This window comes from Dermacentor silvarum, chromosome 4 (genome assembly GCF_013339745.2).
Source record: "Dermacentor silvarum isolate Dsil-2018 chromosome 4, BIME_Dsil_1.4, whole genome shotgun sequence".
In the NCBI taxonomy this organism is placed as follows: Eukaryota; Metazoa; Arthropoda; class Arachnida; order Ixodida; family Ixodidae; genus Dermacentor; species Dermacentor silvarum.
Window position 1 is genome coordinate 106,875,319 of NC_051157.2, and position 26,777 is coordinate 106,902,095.

Consider the following 26,777-nt stretch of genomic DNA (forward strand, 5'->3'; position numbering starts at 1 on the left):
CAGCGGAAAACGCAGATTCCGGCGGTTCTTTCGCCTCGCATGTTACGATGGACTCTAATGCTATCAGCCTACGAATACGTGCTCGATTACAGGAAAACCCAGGACCATGGAAACGCAGATTGCCTGAGTAGGTTGCCGGCTCCCTTAACCCGACAGGAGACTGAAGTACCGTGTGACATACTCCTACTGGAAGCTGTGGAGTACCCTCCAGTGAGCGCACGAGAAGTGGCAGCGTACACCAGCAGTGATCCCCAGCTGTCCCAAGTGACGAAATGGATCCTGGAGGGTTGGCCACGCGAGCGAGTAGCCCCGGAGTACTCTGCGTATGAGGTGAGACAAAACGAGTTGTCCGTGCATCGCGACTGTGTGCTCTGGGGAAGCCGCGTATTAATTCCTGAGGCATTGCAGAAAGAAGTGTTAAGTCTTATGCACGCTAACCATCCGGGAGTGACGGCCATGAAGGCAATAGCTAGGTCGTACGTGTGGTGGCCTCATATGGACAGAAGGATAGAAGAGCTAGTTAGATGCTGCCGGCCGTGCCAGGTATACAGACCGAGTGAACCAAAGACACCAACGAATTTCTGGACTAAGCCAGAACGACCTTGGAGTAGAATCCACGTGGATTTCGCAGGACCGATCCAAGGCGTGCATTTTCTGGTGGCGGTAGACGCCCTCTCGAACTGGGCTGAAGCCGAAGTTATGCCGTCTCTTCACTCAGTTGCGGTAATTGAAAAATTCCGCAAGATGTTCGCAGCGTATGGATTACCCGACCTGGTTGTGTCTGATAATGGCACCGCTTTTGCCAGCAGGGAAACTCAAGATTTCCTTAAACGAAATGGCATTCGCTATATGTATACCGCGCCTTACCACCCGTCAAGTAACGGAAGGGCGGAGCGGATGGTACGAGAACTGAAATGTTCATTACGGAAACAGAGACAGGGCACCGTACAATGCAAGGTTTCACGTTTTTTGTTCAAACAGCACTCTACGCCACACTCCGAAACCGGCAAATCACCTGCAGAAGTCATGCTGGGTCGGAACTTCAGGACGGCCATATCGACCCTTCAACGGGACGAGAGCGAAGCAAGATGCCTGCTGCCGCCTCCACAACGTGGGTTCCTGCCGGGTGATACTGTGTACGCGAGAAACTTCCGGCCCGGCCCCGAGTGGGTTCCTGGTCGGGTGTTGCGACGTTTGGGCCACGTCATGTACGAGCTGCGGACTGCAGACGGTACTGTGCACCGACGCCACCGGGACCACGTGCGCCGAGCATGGCACGATGAGCCCGGAGGCCATGAAACGTCGCCCTCTTTTGCGCTCCCGGATACACCAGGCCCCACCCTGGGACCTGTCGGGCCTGAGACGCCGCAGCCTCTCAGGCATTCCACTCGCCAACGCCGCCCAGTGCGACGTTACGGCATCGATGACTAAGGGGGAAGGGATGTGATAGATTGTGAAATCACACGAAGTGACGTCAGTGGGCAACGAGAGAGCGTGCGCCAGTTTTGTGCCTGTCTTCTGTTATCACCAAGTGTGCTGATACCTGTCACCGTCTTAGCTATATAAGCAGTGTCCTTCTTGTAATAAACGCTTTTTGTGTTCCGTGTCGTTGCGACTCACGCGTCCGTTCATAACAGTATGCCTGTGGACAGGAGCAAATGCCAAAGAGGAAAACAAGAAAATGCTGGAATGCATATCAAGTGACATTAATGAGCTAGGAGGAGGGTGCGAGATTATTATACTAGGAGACATGAACGCACACATAGAAGACATGGACGGGTACACAGACTCAACTGGCAACATGATGATGGATATGTGTGAAAGGCGTGACTCAGTTGTATGCAACAGTACTGAGAAGTGTGAAGGGCACATAAAATGAGAGGTATAGGGAGCCTGCAGTCAACGATAGATTATGCACTAATGTCACACAGGATGCATGATAGGCTAAATGTAATGAGCATAGATGAATATGGCTCCAGAAGTCTTGGCAGTAATCACAAACGTATTAAGGTGAGTTTTGGAAGAGAAAGGAAAGTAGGTAGGAGGCAAGAGGAAAAACCAGGTGGGAGATTTTACTCGGAAAAGCAGCTGGAAATAGCAACCCAACAAATTGAAGTAATTCCAGAGGATACAAAAACCGAATGGATATATGCAAATTTAACAGGGCTATTTGAGCTAGAGCTTGCTAAGGTACGAGTAAGGCCCAAAGGGAACAGAAGATGTAAACCCAATAGCTGGTGGGATAAGGAGATTAAGAAGGCCATAGAGAAACGTCAGGAAGCATCCAGGGAACACAGATATTCAAAGCAGAGGGGTGAACCATAAGCTGATGTAGACAGAAAAATGGGATAACTTCTTAAACTGCAGAAAGGAAGCATCCCACTTGATCAATGATAAGATTAGAAGAAAGGAGACCCAATGGTTGTCAGAAGTAAACAAAATGTGGTTGATCCCTCTTATATAGGAATCGGTATAGAACACGAAAGTGAAACGTGTCTTCACAGAAGTAGTGTAATGTTTATTGCACATTGATATATAATGTCTATTGGTGTTTTGTGGCTAAAGCGCCCTTAGGCGTTGATGCACCCACGCTGACGCCTGGTGGCACGTCTCCTCCATCACGACTACCAACGTCGATGACCATGAGCAACCGTCGTGCATATGGAAGCTGCACTACGCTGCACACGCTAGCACAACGCGAAAGACGAAGCACGTAACTGACACACTAATACAACGCGCAAGACAAAGCACGTAACTGAATCGTCACCGAGTCAAATCAGCGCGTACAGCGCGTCGTAATTGCAGCCTCCGCGATCAACTTCAGAAACATTTTCAGAGCTAATTGCGGAGGCCACGCTCCGCTGTGCTGAGTACGGTGAACGCCACCTAGGTGGCGTTGGTAGTGCTTCTTGATGCCAGCGTCCCTTCGAATGCTGGCATCGAGGCGTCGTAGTACTGAGACCACCGAAGCGTTCACTGTCGGTGCGCGTTAAGGCCGGAATACATGGAGCGAATAACCGGCGTCCGAGCGAAGAACTTCGTCGGGCGGCGAACGTCCGACGGCCGGCGTCAAGAAATTTGCCGTCCGCAGCCGATCTGCCTGTCCAAACATTTTCGTCGGGCGAACGCCGCCGCCGGAAGCGTCTAGCGCGCAGCGGTGGACGACAGCCAATCAGGAGGCACTAGTTCCGGTCGCAATGCATGCTGGTGTTTCGCGCGCGCGCGCCTTTTCGCGTCGTCTGCAATCGCGTTGGTGTTGCCGTGTCTGCATGTCTCTGCACCGATTGAGTAGTTCCTAGTATGATCTCTCAGGAATCGCGTTGTATTTGTACATCCCATATCCGCTGATCTGCGAGGAAACAGACAAGCAGTGCAAGCTCTCTACAACAACCTTCAACAGAAATCTTCTGATCTCAGAGGCCACATGCTGTCGTCATGCCTATCTCCCGACTTCCCCGATAGATGGCGTTGGCATCGGATATTTCTTTCGCTAGGCTTAGACGCGTTCGAAACGAGAAGCGATCTCGAAAACTACTCAAGGTTATCCATAATACTCTGTCGTCGAAGCGGCCTGAGACTAAGCGAAAGCCGTTTACGCAGTCATTTGCTTCCAACTAAGTGAATTCTACAAGGACAACGCCAAATTCAGTTCGAAGCGGGCGGCCGGGACCGCCGCCAACACGGCGGCCAACGCGCGGCGGCGTTCGCCGCATGTATTGCAACACAGCAAACATCCTGCGTCGTGTCGCCGCGTCGTTACTTGACGCGTGAAGTTCGTCGAGAAAGTTCGCTCCATGTATCCCGGGCTTTAGTGTCATAATGCAGTACTTCTCTTTTCTGCTCATAGGCGGCGGCACCGCCCCGAGCAAGAGCGCGGGTACACGGAGGAGTGTTAGATATATAAGGCGCGTCTGTGTAGCTCTCTGCGAATGCGTTTGTGGCGCAATGGGTTAAACGCTCGGCGATCTATCGTCGCGGACCGAGAGGTCGTGGGTTCGATTCCCAAATTTTGCATGTTTGTGGAACTTTTTCTTCTGGTTTCTTTCTTTGTATTATGTTCTATGACGTATTTCCGTGACGGAAATACGTCAGTGAAGTCTTGGTGGACCCCGGAATAAAACACTTTCGTGTTAAAAAGGATAGGAAAGCAGCGAAGAAATTTTGGAAACATCTCAACTTCTTGAGTAATAAGACTAGCCTAAAGCAGAGGTTTATAGTTACAGCTCAAGGTGTTCGGCTAGAAGGAGATGAGGCACTGGAACATAAAAGAACAATGATGACAGAAAAATTTATAGAACGAAACATAGCATGTGCTCAATCAGGTGAGGATAGACTAGTTAGTGCAGTCGCTCCACTTGAACAAAGCGAGTGGGAAAGGGCAAAGAAGAGGGTTCCTAGTAGCACGTCGACAGGTCCTGATGACATCCCAATTATGTTAATAAAGACATTGGGCCCAAAATCTAAGAAAGCATTAAGAGAAGCAGTGAGCAAAATGATCATGGAAACTAAAGCGCCCGACGGGTGGAGACTGAGCAGGATGAGCATGATATATAAGGGAATGAGGGACAAAGCCGACATAAACAACTACCGTCCCATAACAGTGACGTCAGTGGTTTACAGATTATAAAGGACAGACTGCAGGCATGGGTGGAGAGCGAGGAGATGCTGGGAGAACTACAAAATGGGTTCTGGAAACAAAGAAGGTTAGAAGATAATCTGTTCTCATTGACACAGTGTATTGAAATCGCAGAAAAAGAACACAGGCCCTATATATGGCTCGCATTTCTGGATATCAAGGGAGCCTATGACAGTGTAATTCAAAAGGGTTTGTGGGACATAAAGGGCACTCTAGATGTGGAAGATGCAGTAAGTAATCTGTTAAAAGATATCTATAAAAGTGACAAGGTGCTTATAAAATGGGATAACAAGGCATCTGAGCCTATAGACTCCGTACAGTGAACAGGCGGCGCGGCTGCGCTGCAGCGGTGCCGCGATGCTCAGCGCCGCATGTGGCGGGCGGCGGGAAACTGGGAAGATCGCGAGAGTTCGAAACTACGTATACACGTCTCCGCAAGCCGCACGTGTATCCGCGATCCGCCGTTTTGTGTGTGTGTGTGTGTGTGTGTGTGTGTGTGTGTGTGTGTGTGTGTGTGTGTTAGACTGAGCGGGTAGAAATAACCAAACGGAGGTTATCTGATTGGTGGATAAAATCAAGCCAGGGTGAAATTTCACCCTCAACTAAGTACAAAATGTGTTAATAGTCACGGCTAGGTGGCGTGTGCGATCGCCCGATTTAAAGGGTTCAGTCTCATTCATCCATCCATCGTCCAGCCAACATGGGAATGTTGGGTAGTACATGGAGTTGTATGAATTTGCTTGTGGATTCAGGCGTTTTTGTGGCTTCGTTTATTATACTCTATCTGGGCCTAAATTTCAAAGCAATTTATACTTTCCTTCAGCAAGCACACATAATCGCTGCTAATTGTAGTGGTTCCGCTTGTCCGTGGCGTAATTGTTTCGATACCGCGGAGCTTCGGTGCTGGCGATCCTGTGTTCTTATCCTGTCCATCGGACACTTTTCATAATTAGGTTTATTTATTTATAACGGAGTACTTTCTTAGTTAAGACCACTTTGCAAAGTCACGAAGCCATTTAAAGGCAGAACGACGAAGTTTAGGCAAATCCATGTATTAACCATCATTCCTGCACATCAGCTGCCCTGCGTGCATTTCGTAGAGACTCACGCCATAGTTGCATCTAGTTACTGCATGGAACTATACGTGCCAAGCCGTCACATGTTCACTATATGCATTGCCAGAGGGGACTGTCACTGTGTACCTGTTGAATGGCCTCCATGTAGGGAATTTGAACTTTGGTCGTTCAGCTTACATTGTTCTGTGCAAAATGAACTTTCTGTGAAGTACGCACAGGAACTAGGCTGCTCTTATTTATCTACACGAATCGCTTCCACTTGTTTGTTTTTTTTCAGGGGGGCAACTGGCCTACGGCATCACCATGTGTGCATCAGGTCTATTTTTGTATTCCTCAGTAACCAAGCGTCCATTGCATTGTTTTTGTCTAGGTACTGTAAAATGTCATTAAACAAGAAAAAAAAGACCTCTTTGTAACTATAATTATGTTTTATTACTTTTATTGCACAAACAAGTCGCGCACTTGTAAAACAGTGCAAAATATAGGTCTTGAACTCCTTGTTGCGTGGACGCACGAGACTAGAAGGAAGAAAGATTTAAAATAATGCTGTGACCGTAGTTTCTTTATCTGTAGAAGGAAGGAAGGAAGTGTATAAGGATGAGAGAGAGAGAAAGACGAGGACAGGGAAATGTTAAGTGCACTGAATCCATGCATTACCCATCATTGCCGTGCTGGCTCAGCTGCCTTGCTTGTAGCTCTCGTAGACACCAACTCCAAAGTTGCCTTTAGTAGCTATACATGAAAGTCTATATGGTCCAAGACATCACGTGTTCACTATATGCATTGTCTGAAGGGGCTGTCACTGTGTACCTGTTGAACGGCCTCCATGACACGCTTGTTGGAAATTTTACAATTCTCGTAGCAACTGCATAGGTATGCATGGGAACCAGGGTACGTGTTCTTATTCATCTACAGAGGGCGCTCCCCCCCTCCCCAGTGTTTTTTTTTTCTTTCTTTTCAGGGCGGCAACTTCCTTGCGCCGTCGCCACGTGATCAGCAGGTCTATTTTTGTATTGCTCAGTAAATACACCACGATTGCATTGTTTTTGTCTTCGCTGTACTTTAAAATGGCATTAAAGAAAAAAAAGAAGACGCATTTGTACGATGAAATATGTTTTATTGGTGTTATTACGGAAACAATGAAATTCAATGTTGTGAAAAGAGTGCAAAATACATATAACATTAAATTAAGAGGCTTTGGTCTTGAACCCCTTGTTGCTTGGACCCGGAAGACTAGAAACAAAAAGAAACAAAAATGAAACTCTGCTCATGGTTTCATCAGCTGTTGAAGGGAAAGAGAAAAAGACGAGGACAGGGAAATGTCAAGTCCACTGATTTGGAAAGAAAATAACCTGGCAAGCAAAGCACAACACCCACCTATATTTCTTTTGAAACTGCGTGACAGCAACAAAGTCACCACCGACAGTTTGGCGGACAACCGACGCGCTGAGGATGTGTCCGCTGTTGTCCACAACTCCAAGGTTCACTTGGACACGGTAACGCTTGTAGCATTCCAGGGTGATCTGCAACACATACAAAGGAAGGGAATTTCTGGTATTGAGCATTTATTGTGGAGTTTAGACGGGAGGATCTTAAATGAAGGGCTAGTCAATAGAATGTTAGCTTGTTCATTTTTTTTAATTCATACGACGTCCTCCGTATATCAAGTTTTAGTGAACAAAACGCATGTTTACAGAATGCATTCTGTAAACATTCAGATTGCGCCAGTGGGAGCATACTGGAAATACGCCTCCTGTCCATGCAAGGAATTGTTATCCACAAGGCCTACACTGGCGTATTTCTTTTTCCGGTAGGGTGCGGCGGACCTTTTTCGGAAAGGCACGTGTAGATCCAATATGGCGGTATGCGGATATCGCGACATCGCCACCCTTTCCGACCCCCTATGAAAACAAAAATGGAGCGTGGAAAGCAGAAGACGCGAAGAAGCCACAGTTTACTGAAATCTTAAACCGGTATTTGCTGCCTTGAAAGAAAACAAAAAATCCCGGCCCTGCGAAAGTGGATGTCTAGAGGGGAGCTGTTGCAAAAGCGCCACTACAACTGGGGTACGCAATGATTGATTTACGGATCGGATGCTTGTTCTTCATTGAAACGTATGCTGTGCTGTGTGTTGTATGGGTGATTTCAATGAATGTGTGCACTGTTCGCTCCACTTTGCCGAGCGCTTGTAGCCTCTGCAGTACGAGGGGGCGTGAGACTCCGCAAAAGCATTGCAGCAGCTGCCGCGCTTGCCTTCGTGCTCACGCTCAACAGCAACGACCGTCCAGGGAGAATGTTAGAGAGGGGGGGTGCATGGATGGGTACAGCAGGGTCCCGTAACGGCGCAGTCATGAAACGGGTGACTCTGCGCTCGTGGCAGTCCTGCAGACGCGGGAGAAAGCAAATGCCTCTTCAGGAAGCATTGCTCATTTCGGTCTCTCTCCAGCAAAGGAATGAGGGGATGAATGACGTGGCTCTGTGCGGTCCGTGTACTACGCCGACAAACGCAAGCTGGCGCAAGCAATTAGGTAACATTTAACGTGACTTCACGATTGTCGCATGCCGTCAACATACCGTCAATGAACGTAAACAGCACAGAAAGCTCCGTTCGATACTCGGGTGCCTGAACGCACCCGAAACATTTCGTAGTTGCAGCTCCCTCTGGCCAAATTCAGCGTAGTGAAAAAAAAAAAAAAAAAAAAAAAAACGTTTTGTCACTTTTACAAAGTAGGCCGAACACACACACACACACATATATATAACTTATCTGTTCATGAAGTATCTGGAAGGGTGCTTGTAATGCGTTGCAGGTATATTTTATCGAGTGGAAAATGAAGCGTCCACTTTGTGAACGCCGCGTGGTAGCCAGCGAGCTTGCATTTCGCATCCAATCCAATCCTTTCTGACGCCAATGCGCAGGCGATGTTTTTGTTAGCTGTGCTGTTCACTTTTTTTCCTTAAATAACCAGCTGGAGGTGTATTACACAAGTTAGTCGCGCTCGCACGACTAGTTCCTCGATGGAAGGTGCATCGATGCACGCGGGAGAGGTCGCGTGCATCGACCACCCTCGCTAGCGAAAGACTGCAGCAACGCCCCGCTTAGCAGCTTGTAAGCGGACCGTGTTTCCCGCTCCGCTAGCAAACTTTCGGCTAAGCGGAAGGCGCATGCGCGCTTCCGCTCCGCTCAACAACTAAAGCTGTCTAGTGAACAAGGCTCCCGTGGGGGAGCCGAAACGTAAATGCATTTTTAAACCACCATTTTTGTCAGTGTCTGCATCTTCGCTTACGTGGAATCCCAGTGCGTGGGAAACAAGAAATGTGATTTTTTAAAAATAAGAACATATGAAGATCCGAAAGCGAAGCGGTATAATTGCAAGATCAAATGTTGCTTGCTAGGCTCGGAAAAAACTCGACTCGGGGAAGCCATGGCAGGTACGCACCAAGAGACGAGACAGGACAGCACGGTAACAACGTCTAGCACCCACGCCGTCGTGCCTTCTTGATGGTTTCCCCAAATAATTCCGGGCCAGCTTTGAACGGTCGCACAAATTGCACTTGACGACCGTCCTGTACTGGGTCTTACCACCGTATTCATTAATGCAGCTTAACTTGAAGCCCATGCTTGACTTGGTCTAAATTAGGCCTGGCGTGAACGTGCCCAACGCACTAATTGCGTTTCCTTCAGCGCGTACATGGCAGGCGTCATGTAAATCAAGTCAAGCATAAGTTTCAAGTTCAGATGCATTTCTGAATACGGGGGTTAGTGCAAAGTGTGTGCTCGTTCAAACCTGTGAAGTGTAGCGCATCTTGAGAACGGCAACCTAATTCGTAAGCGTGGCTAAAATGGGGAAGAGGTGAACGAACGCTTACCGGAAGGGCTGTCGAGCTGAAGCCGTCGTAGGTGTAAAGCTTCAGCTGAGAGAACGACAGCACCCGGCCGTTCCACGACGAACCCGGATGCGGTGACTCCGGGTGGGCGTACTGGCCAACTGCACGAGACAAGGTCGAAGATAAGCCTCAGGGCTTCAATTCACTTCATCACAAACAGAGAAACGTAAAGAAGGACGCAGAATTCGGGAGGCGGCGGTAACGCCTGTAGCCTCTCGCGCGCACTGACCGCATTTGCCCCCGATGGCATCCGTGAAGCTTAACCAGGCCGTGTACTGTAACTCGTCCACCAAGTTCGTAAGGCGAATCGAAGGCGCTGGCTGCATGAACCTGCATGCGAGAAAGAAATAGTTGAGACACGATCATTTTTGACGAACACCGTTGTCACGAGATGCATGTACATGCGCACGCACGTGCCAAAGCAAGCAGCTAAAACACGAAGAATGCACGGAACCAAACTGAAATAAGACGAAAGGTTAATGCATGTGGGCGCTGACGGCACCAAACTGAGAAAGACGGTAACCTTTAGATTAGGACGTGTGGATCATGTATAGCTGTGTTTTCCTCGTATCTCAATTTGACGCAGCCTGTAGCCACGACCCCCGTTGACGGCCTAAACAGCTCGAAAAACAGCTGAATCGGTTTAAACTGCAGGGATAACTTCGCAAAAGGAAACACAGTGATCTTGACGTGTATTGACCCTTTTCGCGGAGCAGTTTGTTTTAGAGAAACGAGATGGCGCTTACAACGGCGCGCCATACCTCTCCTCAGCGACCGCGCACGAATACGAAACCATTACCGCTTCTACCTTGCTTCTGTGCGATGAGCTGTCGGAAATGCTACTGAGTTTTCGCTAACGCACTGTGCTCTATTAACCCTGGTTTGAATCCTGTGGATTGAAGACGTATGCAGTAGTTGGCGGCAAAAATACTGACTGGCATATTAAGGAATGTAATGAATATGTGGGGCCAAGTTCGCGGACCGCTGCTGCAATTGTCCGTACGTGTTTCCGGCACTTCGAGATGTACGGCTCTCCTCGAGGATACACAAATTTGCCCATCCGCCTGCGTTGTATTGCTAACCTTCAAAGAAAGGGCTTCAACCCCGGTACGTCGGCAAGAGTGAGTACTGCTCTTTAAACAATGATAACGGGAGTAGCGCCGCCTCCTGTCATAGTAGGTTTTGCGCACAGTATTTACACACATCTGCCCCAACCAGCACGGAAACTTACATCCACTCTTTCGCCAACGTGTCAAGAATAAGTGACTGGGCGCACACTTGAATATATGCGCATTATATACGCACAGTAAGTGACGGTACTACATCAATAGGGCACGAATGGTCGAAGCTGAATGTTTCGTGAAGGTCCACAAGAGTAAGCGAGTTACTCGCGATAATACGCATTTGCTACAAGGTATTGCAATGTGCAGAACAGCTACGTTTCAAGCCTTGTGCGCAGCAATAACAAATCTATCGGAACTGAGCACACCCGCGAGCGATTAGGCAGAAAATAATCAGATAGTGGCCGCACCGAGGAACTTCACTGTGTCAGAAACTGACAAGCCGCTGCTTCAATATATTTGCCAAATAAAATACAAAGAGCAAAGCACACTAATACTGATTCAATTCATGTGCGGAATGTTGATAGCTTGAAATACATATTTAGTCCCGCTTTTAGAACAAGCACAATGTACGCTGCTTGCGCCGTTTGAACATAGGTTAATCAGCTCCGAAAGCGCTTTTGCATGTCCTCTGAAGCTGTGATCAAAACTTCGTATCGTTCACCCAGTGACCGTTTAAGATATCTCCCAAAACAGAGGTTTTCTAAGCCGCGCCGGCGTGATACACTTCCATTACAAACAAGAAGGCAGTTGAGGCAAGCAATGGACGCGTCACCACGTGATCAAAAATGGCAGCGCCCACGGGATCACCGCGAAAAGGGTCAATACTGTCCGCTTTGTTAAGGCCAACAGGTACGCACACCACGATGTGGTTTCTGAATACATGCAGCTCCTCAGCAAAATGGCTGATGTGTGCTGAACGCTCATGCCAACGACAAAATCTAGAACGGTGTCCGGGGCGGGGGGGGGGGGGGGGGGGTATTATGTGAGAGACCACCTAGTGGACTGTCCACTTCGGCTGTCGCCATTGCCTCAGGCCTCACGAGCGCGAAGGAGGCTGGCTGGCACCTTCGCGCTCGTGAGACCTGAGCCAATGGCGAATGCCAAAGTGGACAGTCCACTAGGTGGACTCTTACAGAATGACCTCCCTGGAGTGCAACATTGGAAAGTTTCTGATAGCGAGCCGTTATAAGTAAATTGCCGCTTGTACGACGGCGCGATCCCGCGTTATAATAAGGACCTTAAAGTACGATGCTACAACTTAGTACGCAAGCTCCGCAGCGGCGTCCGCACGCGTGCTAAATTAAGAACGCGCTCAGCCGTTGGATCAGCGTGCGTTCCTTTCAAGCGATGCTCTGTGGTACGTGTCAGTATATTACCGAACGTAAATGGCCCGCGCATACAATCCAGAAAAGGATCGTATGCCAACAACCATCCCGATCGAGCAGCCGACGGGGAGTTAAAAAAAAAAAACTGTCAGCCCTTCCACTCGGGTGGAGATGGAAGACCATCAAAGCTGTACTATGGTGGGAATTATGTATTTCCAGTTATGACTTAAGATGTGATGGAGTAATTGGTTATTTGAATTATTGAAGAATGAGAAATGTATATGATCTGGTGGTTCTCATTTATTTAATGACCACAGGGACCATGGCCTTATGGTCGCTACGGTACACCGCCATAGGGTGTACGGCAAAGTTGGCACGTTCTTCATAAACATCACCAACGCGGCATGCGTTCGGTGCGAACGCGGGAAAAATTCCGCAGCCGTCCGTCGACAACAGTTGTGCGCGTTGTTTGTGTGACCGCACACAACGGCTGTGAAAACGCTGGCTACGTGACGGAACGGCTAAGCGCCGTTGTCGACACTGTTAGGGGATAGGCGGGCGAGAACCCAGAAAGAGTCGGCGGCACAGGCGGCAGAGTGCCGGATGGATGGCTGGATGAGGCTGAACCCTTTAAACCGGGTGGTGGCATACGCCACCTAGCCATGACTATTAACCTATTTTGTACTTTGTGGTGGGTGAAATTTCACCCCTGCCTTGATTTTATCCACCTATCAGATAACCTCTGTTTGGTTATTTCTACCCGCTTAAAGTCTATTTTGCCTTCACTGTCCCTAAACCCCAATGCTTTGAAAAAATCAGCCCCGTTGCCTTGCACTGTAGGGTTAAGCCCTTTACAGAAAAGTATGAGGTGTTCAGCCGTTTCCTCTTCTCCACACGCAGGGTACCTTCGGCATGCGCACGGTACCGCAGCATGCGCATGCGCAGCCGGCAGGGCTGCGCGCATGCGCCGCAGTGGGAGAGCGGGTACGCACACGCACAGTCTAGGGTGCCTCGATGCCGTCCTCGCCCACCGTTCCCCTTCCACTGGGAAGTCGCGTTTGCTCTCCGTGAAAGCGCCCGTCCCTCGACCTCGCGCGCTTTCACTCGCACATACAGCATACGGCCAATGAGAGGTTTTTTTTTGTATTGCCGGACGCGACATTCGAAGAGTAAACCCTTAACAGCTTTACTGTAAAAAAAATGTCGCAGTTTCAACCGAAAGGCGAAGCATCAATTTGCGACAGCAAATTAGTAGAGAGATTTACGGAGTAAGGATAGTAGTTTTATCAGCTGTATAAACTTGGACATGTAGCAGCACCAGCAACGCGCACAACTTGTCGACGCCGTCGGCGTACGTTTTGTCCGCAGTTCGCACCGAACGCGCGCGGTGTTGGTGACTACTGCGGGTGCCTCTGGCGGCGGCTCGGAGGTTTTCGACGAGATCAGAACGGGACACTCGTCGAGCAGCGTCGGAAGTCTTTACCAGCTTCTCGTCTCGCAACGTTTTTATATAAATACGCATCGCACGCTTTCACTCGCACGCACAGCATACGGCGCGCGGCGACGATTTCATAGCCGTTGGACTATATACGGAACCTCACGGAGACTGCAGAAACCCGCTTGGGGTGTCCATATAATTGCTAGCGCAATAAAAAGAAAAAAAAGTAAGAGAACAAAAGAAATAAAGCACTCGCCTGCCCAGTGTATGGACCAGCAGTTCCATCTTCGGCAGCCGGAACTCGTGCTTGTTGACGAGCGCGATGTGGGGAACCTTGGCCGCCAGACTCTGCACGATTGCACCCTTGTGATCCGCGTTCTTACTTGGAGGGAACACGGGCCAACCGCTCCAGTCGTGCACTAGGTCCGCGTGATCACTGGGAAGGACCGCCGGGCGCACGACGTTCGGCTGAATCCAGAAGCCCATCTGTGGCTGTCTCGCAACTGCGGCGTTGCCGGCTGCGACGCTGGAGTCCAGGGGCTTTACAGGTGTTGGCTTCACGCTGGAGGTGGTCGGCACGCCTTCGATGTTCTGCGGCTTGGACGCACCGGTGTGTGCGACGGCACTGCTTCCGCTGTCACTGCTAGAATCGCTGGTGCTGTCGTGGCTACTGGTGCTGTCATCGTCCCCGCTGCTGCTGCTCGCCGACAGCTTGCAATCGATCCCCAGCAGCATGGCGTAACCGTTGTAAGCGCTCATCTGGCCGTCGTCGTCCACGCAGAGACCAGCGTCGAGTCCAGCGGCTGCAGCACGGCCTGACGATGCCATCCTCGAGTCACAAGCGGTGTTTGCGAACCTGTTGCTGCGAGCGCGACTACAGAGGTGTTGCGACTGTTCTGTAGCTGCCGTTTGCTGTGCAGTGACTCGTTTTACTGCATGCTCGGGAAGTGTACTACTGCGGAAGTCCGATGGTGTTTTCTCAGCAACATGGGCGTGTCCTGCTTTTTTCTCTTCCGCGATTGGCTCCTCCCCCTCGAGCCGCAGGAGGCCGAAAAACTTGTCAGTTTTCATTCGTTGTCCCGACAATATGGAAGAACATGCTTTCTCCCTCTCCCCCACTCTCCCCCCCCCCCCCTTCTCAATTCAGAGAGAGAATGACCGGGGCGAAACCGCGCTACAAGATCGGTGGGCATGATGATTTTTTTTTTTTTTTTTGTGACCACTGATAAAGCACCCGAGAGTGTTTTGCGAGGTTTTCATGGCTGATTTTCTGGTTTGTTTTCGTCATCGTTCGTCTAATGGCTCTTTTGGGAATGCGCGTGGCCTCGCGCTTCTAGAACATTTCGCAGGACTCAGGCATGCACAAATGCACGCGATGCGTGGAACCACGATTTCACGGCGGTTCGACATGTCAAGAGGACGGCTCGTCGGGCATGCTTCACTAGCAAAATACAGAAACAGCGCGACACAGGACAGGGCGCTGTATTTTTCACGCTTCTTGTGCCCTCGTCCTTTCCCCACCTTAGCAATTGGCAATAGGCGCAAACAAGTCTTCTATCATGCAGCCAGTGGCTTAGCCAGAAATGTGATTCGGAAGGGGCAATGCACTTGTGGGACACGGAACGGGAGGTTCAAGTGTTGGTGCCGAGGGGGGGGGGGGGGGGGGGGGGTTAGGTGCCTGGTGTGCCACCTCCTGGCTACGCCACTGCATGCAGCACACCACGTAAGACCAACGGTAACCTGCAAACTGCAGGTAAACCACGTCTGCCGCACGAAAGATTAAACACAAGTGACATGGAGTTTGTCATGATATACAACGATGTGCTTCATTTTATTGGGTGAATAAAATTACAACGCTTTCCACCTTTTTTTTCATGTTATTTATATATTTATCTGCGTTTTAAGGTCACGGGAGAACACGCTGTAAGTTTCGTTCTCGCCAAAATTCTTCCTATTTATTTTTCTTCAACAATGCCTCGCATGTGCATACTACGTACAAGCTTGCTCTTATTTTGCTTTCAACGATCGGTAACCCTTACTCGCAAGCCATTTCGTTTTATTCTTTGGAGATGTAAAGTATCGTGTATATTACCCCTTCTCTGAACAGGCCCCAGTGCCAGCTCTCCTACAAAATATGTTACTTCATTCATTTGTTGGCATTCGTTGTCATGAACGTCGCCAGGATATTTCGGGATAGCTCGCGACCGCGCATTTTGCTCGCCTTTGCAATCGCGACCGTTGTTTGTCTCTGGGTGCGCGCAAACTTTGCTGCCTGTTAGGGGGGAATAGTTCCTTATATTGGCTTTATTTCCCGCTAACCACTTGCTCACCCCCTCTTAAGATAGTTTCACTGGGCGCACGGAACGGCTGACGCATTCCGTTGTCGAGCATGCCGAAACGCGCCACGTCATCGATTGCCCTTAGTCGCGTTCGTTCGCTCTCTGAATCGGGCACTTTGGTCTATATCAGGCGCACGTGCTTAACTATTCGGCTTATCAAGAACGGATTCGGATCGTTGCACTTTCTTTTGCCGTTGTGCCGATTTCGTACCAGTGACTTCCGAGTCGAAGATATATATGCAGCAGATTGGTCACTTGTGCCCAATATGAGCGATATCAGTAGGAGGCACTCTTCGTTACTGGACGCATATCTTCCCGGTCATGACGTGCCGACGTGCTCCCGAGACACGTATATGACGCCTAACTTACTCCGTCCCTTATGTACACCTTGCCTTTATTCTCGTTCAAAATAATTGACAGTCGATTACGATAAATATTCGTTCATGGCTGCCTTTGCTCAGAAATTGTGCTCGGTGATCGACGCGACCACCGCAGGCTGTAGAAATCAGCAGCGTGGGGCAATGCGTTGCGATGAAGGTGCACATCGAGCAAGCGCGACCAGCTCCGCGAGCGCGCAACCGTCATCCGTTGAACAGGAAGCGCCGAGCAGACAACGCGCCCCATGAGCCTTTGCGAGTGGAAGCCTCGTTTATTTCGTCTACGACAATTGTTTTGTAACCCACGGTGAAAAACACGCGTGAAGCACGTTTTGAGTGTTGCCAGTTTTCATGAAAATCCAGGATGCACCATCAACATTTCAGTCTAAAAATTGTGGGGTATTACTTGCTAAAACCACGATCTCATTATGAGGCACACCGTAGTAGGGGAACTCCGGATTAACTTTCAATTCCATTCTGGGGTGTTACGTAACAAAACCACCATCTGATGATGGGGCACGCCGTAATGTGGGACTCTGAACTGATATTGACCACCTGGGGTTCGTTCACGTGCACCTAAAGTGGAGTACACGATTTCTTTTTTTTTTTTTTTTTTTTTTTTTTTTGCAATTGCATGGGCGGCATTTCGCTCCGAACTCGCGACCTCGTGCTTAGCAACGCAAAGCCATCACCACTAAGGCCCCGCGGCCGGTTACGTGACCCCCCCCCCCCCCCAACAAAAAAAGTAAAAAGCTGACTAATAAAAGTATATATCCCCTAGTCGGGAATAAGAGGACGTGGGTGGAAGAAAGCGGAAGCGGACGTTACGTCATTGACTTCCAAAGGTCATCGTATTTTGCTCATCATCAGAGACCCTGACTAACAAAGATAATAGTAGCTATCTTTCCGGTTGAGTCAAATAATAACCGATTATTTTGTTATTGTCTCCTCATCATCTCAATATATATATTTTTTTGTGATATAAGGAGATGTTGGGCCACAAATCTGGCGCCGGCGACTCCTTGGCACTCGGATATGTGGTAGATAAAGCATACAGTTGCAACCTGCAGCATGGAACAATGTAAAACATAGTTACAACAAAATTACGCTGTCACAAGTCAAAATAACAGACGAGGTTACCAAGATGCACTTAAAGCAATGATGCATACAGCGGAGTAACATAACAAATAAACACTCAAGCAATGATTCTAACGACAGTATCACATATACACCTTCACAATAAAAATAAATAATTCTCTGTAAACAATTTTTTTCGTGCGTTAATAACGGTTTATTTATTTGGCCATTGTCTTCCAGAAATGTCTTTATTGCTATTAAAGCGCATTTTTGCCATTGCTAATATAATTTCTTCAAACTGAGAGGGCTACGGTCTAAAGTCATTGATGACGATTTAAGTCAGCTTCTTGGTGTGTCATCGTGCGGGCATTTTTTGTAGAAGGTGGTATGTGTTTTCGACAACAAAGCCGCTATTACACCGATGCATTTCAGTGCGGATCATTCTGTGCAAAGATTGTTTTGTGTAGGCGGTGCACAGCCGTTAGTGATTAAGAAAGGGTTTCTATCTTAAGGTAATGGCATGTTGAATTCATTAATCGGATCAATATAAAATAGATCGTAACTATTGGAATTTTTCTCAAACCACGTATTTTTGCATATTTTTAACAAGGTTGCTTTTAAGATACAGCGCAGTTCACATCCTGAGATTAGAAAGGAAATCATATCAGCTTTGAAATGTGCTTCTCGTGCCACTGCATGGGCTACTGTGTAGCTTGGAATGCTACAATGTCCCCGTATCCACTGAAACACTATTTCGTGCTGCGCTCGGTTTGCTTTTGTGAGCTCCCTGAGTGCGTCATAAATTAAAACAGCTTTATATGCTTTCATTTTCGTGCTGCAAAGCGATGCGAGTGTCACCTAAGAGTCGATGAAAACTACCCACTTTTACGCCTTTGTTACGCAAGTTATAAATATTATCGCGTGTAAGATAGCGAATAGTTCAGGCTTTAATTGTTGACGAAGTTGTGCGAGATAATCTAGATGATTCTTGTTTATATATACGGGGTGATCATTTCCAAGTTTTGCGGAATTTTTTCAAGTGATGCATGTGGCGGATAGCTGGATTATTCGAATAGGCTGACATCTATAGCACAACAAATCATAACACATATTCAACTAATTAGCCAAAATTCATTAATAAGCTTCGTAACCGATCACCTTACGGCACATACTGCAATTTACGAATTGTAGCCGATGAGTTTACAAGACATATCCACTTGAAATGAATCTCCAGGATGACACCAGTTTCGATATATAATTTCCCAAAGTGTGGTACGAAATACATGGGCGTTCCACTTTATTATCGAATGCGTAGAGAGTGTTTTTTTGTTTAATTAAGTGGAACAACAGTGCATTTTCACGGCGAATTTGATGGCGCATATCTCCAAACTGGTGTCATTCTGAAATTTATTCGGAATGCATACGCCTTGCAAACTCACCGGCTACACTTCGTAAATTGCGATATGTTCCGGGAAGCGAATGATTAAGAAGTTAATTTGTGATATTTTAATTAGTTGAATGTGTGTTTCAATTTCTCGTGTAAGCATGTCGACATATCTGAATAATCCAGCTCAAGGACTACAATTATGTTATCTGCAACAGGTGATTAACTTACAAATGATCACCCCGTATACATGGTATAGTGCTAGTTGTTGAGCAGCTTTAATTAACATGTGTTGTTTTAATAATACCATCTATCGCCAACTCTATTTGGGGGAGCGTAAGCATCCACGCTATGCTACGTCCGATTTGCAAAACTCATTTTTCGGAAGGATATAGAGATGGTCTTGGACATCTTTTGTCCGGCGCTTGGTCTAAAAATAATTTTCTTGGCTTTCTTTTGATAGCGCGTGTCTTTGGCTTTAAAAGAAATATGTAACACAATTGAGTAATATACGCGACTTCTAAGTACTTTATTTTATCTGTTGCGTCGACCGAAAATTGGGCATGCCTAATAATGGAGTCTCGATTTCGCACGATTTCGCACGATTTCACATAAAAACAAATTGTGTTTGGCACAATTTTTGGTTTTGAGAGTTTATCTTTATATGTCGTCTAACTTGCAGTCGCTAGGGAGGTCTCTAGCACTCGTGCGGTTCACTTTTGTTTGTTCATGGTGGCGCGCAATATTTAGAGAGTACGCCAGTTCCGTCAAAGACCAATTTCGTGCCGTGTTCGGTGTTGCTGATCGGGAGAACGCGAAGAATTACTCTGAGAAATAGCGTGCGCACGGTAAACGGTATGGGACGTTTAGCGTTGTGCGCATGCGCATTTCGATCACGCTATTCCTGTATGCCCGCTATTCCGCTAACCACGCTAAACTAAAACTGTCTAATGACGTGAAAACGGACGTTTTATGGGAACCACTACATTTCAAACAGCTAAAGTACCTAGGGTTCGCTCCTAGTTATTTGTGTGCTTCAATTTGCGCGCTGAATCGATGGACTGGTGGCCGAGTAACAAAAAAAAAAAAAAAAGCGACTTCAAACCTAAAGCCGTTGCACAACATCAAAGGACTGCAGAAACAAAGAGAAAAGCCACAGTAACATTCACCATGAAAAATACTAATCCTGGTATGTTCTGACACCCCTTTATTTCCGTTTTCCTCAGAACGCGATTTTAGGACACATTTGTACCTTTTTCAAGAAACTTTCTGGGTTCACGAGAACGAAGTTTTGTGAACATTTGCGTTAGTGCCTCGTACAAATGTGAAACTAGAATGGTTATCCGCACGCTAATGGTAATTTGGTAAGCAAATATAAAGCATGACGTAGCGGCTGTTAATTGCACTGTGTAAAAAAGGAGATAAAAATGCTTTCCCGTTCTTTTAGGCATCTACATCATTCTAGTTCCAGTTGTGTTGCGTACCGTTTTCCTCCTTTATGCAAAATTTGAAAGTTCTGCGACTAATGGTAATGACAACAAAAAAGTGAATTTGTGAAAAATGAAATATTTTTTTTCACAAATGAACCTTTTTTTTTGTGTGTGTGCGTGTGTGATGTGATGTGCCGCCGGCAAAACAATTTGCTTGTCCCATCGTAAACCGAGCTCCCAACTCAAGTATTCAGTATGACGAATAGTCCAGTGGTGCGAGAAATCCCCGAATGGCATCCCCTACGTCAAGTTGGCCTTCCTAACAGGCTTACCTAGTGCCAGTCGGAACCAAGGTTGACTCACGGCCGCTCGATGAAACGCATGCGTTTCATCGAGCGGCCGTTCACTGATCACTGTCATTTCATTGACGAGGCGTGTCGAATGCCCTGCAGGAATGCCTGTCGCTCGTCAGAAGTAGTTGCGATCCCTAACCACTGTCGCGAATGCAAGCAGGGAAACAAGTAGATTCGCGCTGAGGAGGTGCAAAATGAAGGGGGAAAAATACACGTGCACTCCAAGTTGTGCCGTTCTGGCCCCGAGTTTCAAATAGGAAAGCTACGAAAGTGCTTTTTACTTTTAACCGTGCGTCCCAAAGAGGATTATATACCGGGGGAGGGGGGGGGGGGGGCGCAGGGCAGTTCAAGCACTGCTGCAGTTCACAGAAGAGAGACCAAACGAAGAACGCGAAGTTAAGTACCGTGAAAGTGTGAAAAGGAACTTCGCCAGAAAACAAAACACAGCGATACCAAGAATAGAGACTTGGTACTAGTGAAAAAAGGGCTGTCGAACTCAGGCTCAAATCACAGAGGGCCATTCTCTGTTCTCAAAACAGCGAGCCAGCAGGGAATTCCTCAATGGCACCGTTAAATCAGCCTCTATAGCGAACGTTTTCAAATACCATGCCAGGAGGGATAAAAACAACGGTGGGGGGAATGAAGTATACTCAGGCAGTGGCAGAAGAAGACAAGACAGAATCCGTAGTAAAGGGGCTGTGGGGCAGAAGAGAATAAAGAAGTTAGAAATGGCGACATGAAGAGCACTCTGTCTATGATATGCGTGCTTGTTACACGTGTCTCATGAGCGGGGGGCAGAATCGAGTCCGCCGCCCTGGCAGAACTATGAAAGCGACCAAGACCAAATTTAGCAAAAATTGGCAGTACGCTATTGAAACTATGGAGGGAGGGAGGACAGCATGCGTGTTGATGAATTACTGTTTTTTTTTTTAACATTCCCAGCAAGAAGTGCTTCAAAGCGTTACATGTGGGCAAGATTTCAAACGGAAGTCATATAAGCGCAACTTTTCAATGTATGCGATATAATTACAGGAAACTGAAACATTTATTGCAACTGTTTGAAAGAAAAGGCTTCGCTGGAAATTGGGTTGGAAATCTCCAAGGTCGCACACATCTGCTGTTATTTTCTTTTCCTTTTGTGAATATTGCAAGTCATTTATGAAGACTGCACTTCGTTGTGTATAATCTCGACAATACCATTACCTAAACTAACGATACATTTATGCTGTACACTTAAACGCTACGCACAATTCTTTGTTTAATTATTCAATTTGTTTGTAGCCAGTGTTCATTTTTTCTGTGCACTGTACTGCTGCTACTGGGCGAGATCAGGGACCTCTGTCAGGCACTCATTGCCTTTCGTCCATGCATCATCTTGAAATTTCATGCAGTTGCAAGGAATAAATGCAAATTCAAATACTTTTTCGGTCCCCCGTGGTTCACCATGTGTGATTGACAAATAGGTCATCATACCGTGTGGGCTGAAACAGTGAACTGACCAGGACATAGCAGAGACACAAGAATACGCAAATGGAGACAGACAAGGCTGTGTATGTCTGTGGTATATGTCTGTTAAATATGAAAATAACTGACAGGCGCCTTTACACGATCTTTCACTTATTGTAATAGTAATTCGCCATGTATACAGGGTGTTTCACTTGGGCCAAACTTAAGTAATATGCAAACGCTACGCGTAGCTGGACAGAACCAAGGTATCGTTGTTTGCCGTCGCTTGGAGATACTCAGATTATTTTTAGCATTCCGCCTAATTAGGTGATTAGTCTTAATTCATTGTACACCTCCTCAATTATTATAATTAGATGAAATGTGTCAATTAGAAAATTGCAGAGCAATATGAAAAACTGTCGATGCAGCTTTCTGTTGCTCAATGCGTATCACATAAAAATGTTTTTCCAAGCTTGAAAGATGCCCGCGAATACACGCAAAGTGCCTCGAGCAGCATGTCTCGCTTCAAGTCTTGGGGCGCCGAGTGAGCGTGAACCAGCGGCGCATTGTTCTCTATGCCACAGGCCGCGCCGTTTGACGCCGGTTGGCGCCGACGCCGAAAATCCGTCGAAGATTTCTCCCTTGTGGTTGGGCCTTTAGCGAGAGGTCTTCGCATATGCTTGGGAGATTCGCGCGCCATCTCTTGCTGTCTTGTTATTTGTAAGGCTTGCCAATAACCGTTTCCATGCAGTTCTGAGAACTTCAGAAACATGCCATACGTTCCGGCTTCAAACCAAGCATGAAAATCGCTCATTGATTTCAAACATAATGAAAAGGGACAAAAGCGATTCCCATAAAGAAATCCAAGACCATCTCTATGATCCTTCCGAAAATTTACTTTTGCAAATCGGACGTAAAATACCTATGGACACTTACGCTTCCCAAAATAGAGTTGGCGATAGAAGGTATTATTTGAAAACGAGGCATGTTCAGGCGCTCAACAACTATCAGTATACCAAATATACTTATATGTGGAATTCTGGATACATACGTTCATGTCAATACGGGAACCGGGACATTGTATTATTCCAAGCAAGACAATAGCCGATACAGTAGCAAGACAAGCACATTGCAAAGCTGATATGATTTCCATCCCATTCTCAGGAAGTGAACTGCGCTGCATCTTAAAAGCAACATTATTCAACTTATGCAAATAGACGTGGTTTGGGCACGAAACAACCCACAATTTTAAGTTGGGATATCCTCCTGAGACCCGAACACAGCCATGGGACATAATTTCTTTTCAAGCTGGTTTTTATTGTCGACTGGTATGTTACCATTGTGAAAAACATTTTTTTTCTTACAGCGAGGCTGTATATATACTTCGGCATTCCTGGTCCAACCACAAATATCTTCCGGCGGAATTAAACCCATCAAAAACCTATCGAAAACTCGCGTCTTGTTCACTTGGTATATACCAAAATTGGCATGCACGGGTATGAATGTATGACTCACATGACCGATAGGCCATGACATCAATAACATCACATGCTCGTCAGTTACGTCACGATTAACGATTAAAATAACGCGTGACAGATACCCGCATTGGATATGCGAGTATGAGCCAGGGATAGAAAAGAAAGAAAAAATTAAAATTAAATTATGGGGTTTTACGTGCGAAAACCACAGTATGATTATGAGGCACGGCGTAGTTGGGGACTCCGGATTAATTTGGACCACCTGGGGAGTTCTTGAACGTGCACCTAAATCTAGGTAAACGGTGTGTTTTCTGCATTTCGCCCCCATTGAAATGCGGCCGCCATGGCGGGATTCGATCCCGTGACCTCGTGCTCAGCAGCCCAACACCATAACTACTGAGCAACCACGGTGGGTTAAAGAAAGAAAGAAAGAAAGAAAGAGTCAAAGAAAGAAGGAAACCACGTGTAGCTCATACCCACATTGGATATGCGGGTATGAGCCGCCGAGAGCAGGAGCGGAAGAGATCTCGTCGGCGTCGCGCCAACGCCTCGGCAGAACATCGGGCCCGCGATGCGGAGCGCAAACGGCAATGTCGGGCTGATCCGGCGGCTCGTGCGGCCGAAATACACAAAGACGTAACAAATAACGGAGGAAGACTTTAATGAACCATCGGGATTAAACTAATGATAAACACCGGGGCCTCACATTTCAGCTTCACTGGTTTACCATGTGTACGGGGTGCATGGGCGGTGTAATTCTTTTTTTAAGCGAATATTTTAAATTAGAATACCACCACCACCTTCAATTACGTCTGTGACTACCACCCAGACGATGTCTACTTCTGCACGGCCGACATCGGCTGGATTACAGGACCATTCGTACGCTGTGTACGTAGTCCTTGCCAATGGTGTCACCAGCATCATGGTAATTGTGCATCGTTCAAGTCCCATTACTGCAGTAGCAATTATGGGCGCTTCAAACTTTAGACACGTGCGTGCAGCTGTGCCAGAAAAACCTCCTGCTCGACTAATGTGCTCATAAACTACTTCAGTTTGAATCAAAGAAGACAGTTAGCAGGAAAACATAATATACTATAATGATAAGTGCCAAAATATGAAACATGTATTTTCTCTTGGTATTGTTGTGTCAAACTGTTACTTTACACACTTCTTTTAGCTGACAGGTTCAACTTTCTTAATGAAATGTGCATGAATGCACATTCTTAAACATCTTCAGCCCACATTCATATGAATTGTGCAGATAGAAACCTCACTGCCAATCTGTCATGTCTCCATATAGCTCGACCACTTGAATACCATTCAAAGGAAAGGAATATTCCTTCCTTTGAATTGTCTTTTGTATGTTTATTATCTGGCTCAAAATGTCGCAACACATGAAGCTTGTGCAATTGTAAAATTGCTTTAGTGTAACGGAAATTGATATTACAAGTATGACATTGTTGACTTTACCAGACATTTCTAATTCTGCAAATTTAATAATGCAGTACTAGCTGACATCAGTTCTTCTTCTGGGTGATGCATATTCTTGTATTCGTCATGGTGACCTTTACCCAGATAACCATTTATGTTCCCTATATGTTTCTAGAACATTATATTTTAGACATTGCACACAATAGATATCTAGGTTTATCCCAACAACATTACAAATACATACCATGGATAATTTAAGTACCATCCACATTTCGTTGCGGTAATGGTGTATGAATATATATCGCTGCTGGGCATATGCATCCTCTAATATATAATCACTTTAGGCTTGCAGAGGTCTATAGAACATCTAGCGAATGTTTTTTAGTTCATGCTAGCGAGCCATACTTGCAGGTTTCACATCAGATGTACTGTCAAGGAAAAATTCAACAGAGTCTTCGCAGAAGACAGCATGTAGCAGAACACCCACACAGCAGGACGAGATACATCACGTGCACACATTAATGCACACGAGGAAGCACAGCGTACTCATATTTCTGGATCTCCCACGTGGCACATTCATCATATTAAATTAACTAAAGTCTTTAAATTAAATTGTATCAGAAAATAGGCAGAGTACATATGAGATGCAGACATGATAGTTTCCAAGTATAATTTGGACAAATGAGAAAACATGATTCTGTCATAGGGAAACTGGGAAGAAAGCTCGGTCCATGGAGTGAGCAATTTTTCATGTGTGGTCCGAAAAAAGTCTTTTTTTGACATGTTGTTACAACATACATGAGATGTCATGTGATCCGCAGTGCAATGCGCCATAGCCACGGCAGGGCTACCACGTTTCGAACAATAATTATCTGAAAATTCTCAATCAGCCTTCACTGTCTAACCTGAGTTTAACCAATTTTTACCACATTCAATGCCACATTCAATGCGAATGGCATTTCATGCGCAATAAAGCTTTGGAATTTAGCATTTTCAAAGCTCATGTCATTTAAAGCATTAACTACAAAACTTTAATTACATCCCTCAATCATACGGCATATCAAATAAATATTCAAGAGAACCTAAAATGCAGCCACTCGATATGACGTAGCGCATACATCTCTACGACGTCAGTATGTAATATCGATAACGAGTACAATTCTAAAGTAGAATGAACGTCAATAAAACATCGGCTACTTGATATAGTATTTGCAAAGTATGTGTTCGTAGGAAGTCCTTTAGATGTTATGTCGAGACGTGGACAAATGGATCAAACCTGGATGTTGATAGGATATCGGTGGTTTACTGGGTATGGAGTAAAAAGGTTTCAGACAAGCGGAAATAAATATAACAAATTTAGTATGTGATAATGATTACTAATTGGTGCCGGTTTCCTAAGGGAGGTTGTCGGGAACAAAGACACCCCAGCATTTAGTGTGGTAGAGAGCACAAAATTAGTTGTTGTGGCGTTTCTGTCCAGCCGACAATGATTAATGTTCACAAATGGCTGCAAACACTGATCTCACTGGTGCCACCTTTTCTGATATTAAGCGAACACTTTAGTGTATGGCTGTGATGTGTCTGTCTGTACGTGAAGTTTGAGGGGGTGCCATTCTTCCCGGATGCAAGCCGCTACTGGTCTATAGTGGAAAAGTACAAGGTGACCCAATTCTACACGGCACCCACGGCTAATCGGGCCCTCATGAAGTACGTATGGCGACTCCTTCGTTCGCAAGTGAGTTGCACCTTTTGCTGGCTACAATTAAGCTCAATATTCATGACAGCTCAGAGAAAGTTTTACATCGAAGCCCATATCTAAATACATGGCACTGGAGACATTGTTTTTCTGGGCGTCCACTCAGCTGCTTTTGATCAAATTTATTGTAGTTAAAAGAAAAAAAGTGGGCAGCTTGCACTAGTGGTGCGAGGCTGGAGTAAGCAGCGGAGCTGGTGATCAACCTATAGCGTACTGAGG

At 46.6% G+C, this 26,777-nt stretch overlaps 3 protein-coding genes across 8 annotated transcripts in view; 2 read left to right on the top strand and 1 right to left on the bottom strand.

Annotated features, from left to right (window-relative positions):
• The window catches only part of LOC119450473 (cleavage and polyadenylation specificity factor subunit 6), a 188,558-nt gene that overhangs the window by 138,427 nt on the left and 23,354 nt on the right, over window positions 1–26,777 (top strand). The window lies entirely within an intron of this gene.
• The window catches only part of LOC119450477 (uncharacterized), a 55,435-nt gene that overhangs the window by 15,751 nt on the left and 12,907 nt on the right, over window positions 1–26,777 (top strand). The window lies entirely within an intron of this gene.
• Window positions 6,816–26,777, bottom strand: part of LOC119450478 (uncharacterized) — a 52,716-nt gene continuing 32,754 nt past the window's right edge. The window contains exons 1-4 of one of the 5 annotated variants that reach the window (XM_049665912.1): window positions 9,830–9,937; window positions 9,583–9,701; window positions 7,090–7,235; window positions 6,816–6,945 (exon numbers count right to left, since the gene is read on the bottom strand). In XM_049665912.1, the coding sequence (XP_049521869.1) occupies window positions 6,900–6,945; window positions 7,090–7,235; window positions 9,583–9,701; window positions 9,830–9,926 (408 nt within the window). In that variant the 5' untranslated portion in view covers window positions 9,927–9,937 and the 3' untranslated portion in view covers window positions 6,816–6,899. Of the gene's footprint in view, window positions 6,946–7,089; window positions 7,236–9,582; window positions 9,702–9,829; window positions 9,938–26,777 lie in introns of those variants that run through there. The other 4 variants (XR_007466444.1, XM_049665913.1, XM_049665911.1 and 1 more) reach the window with 4 other exon arrangements.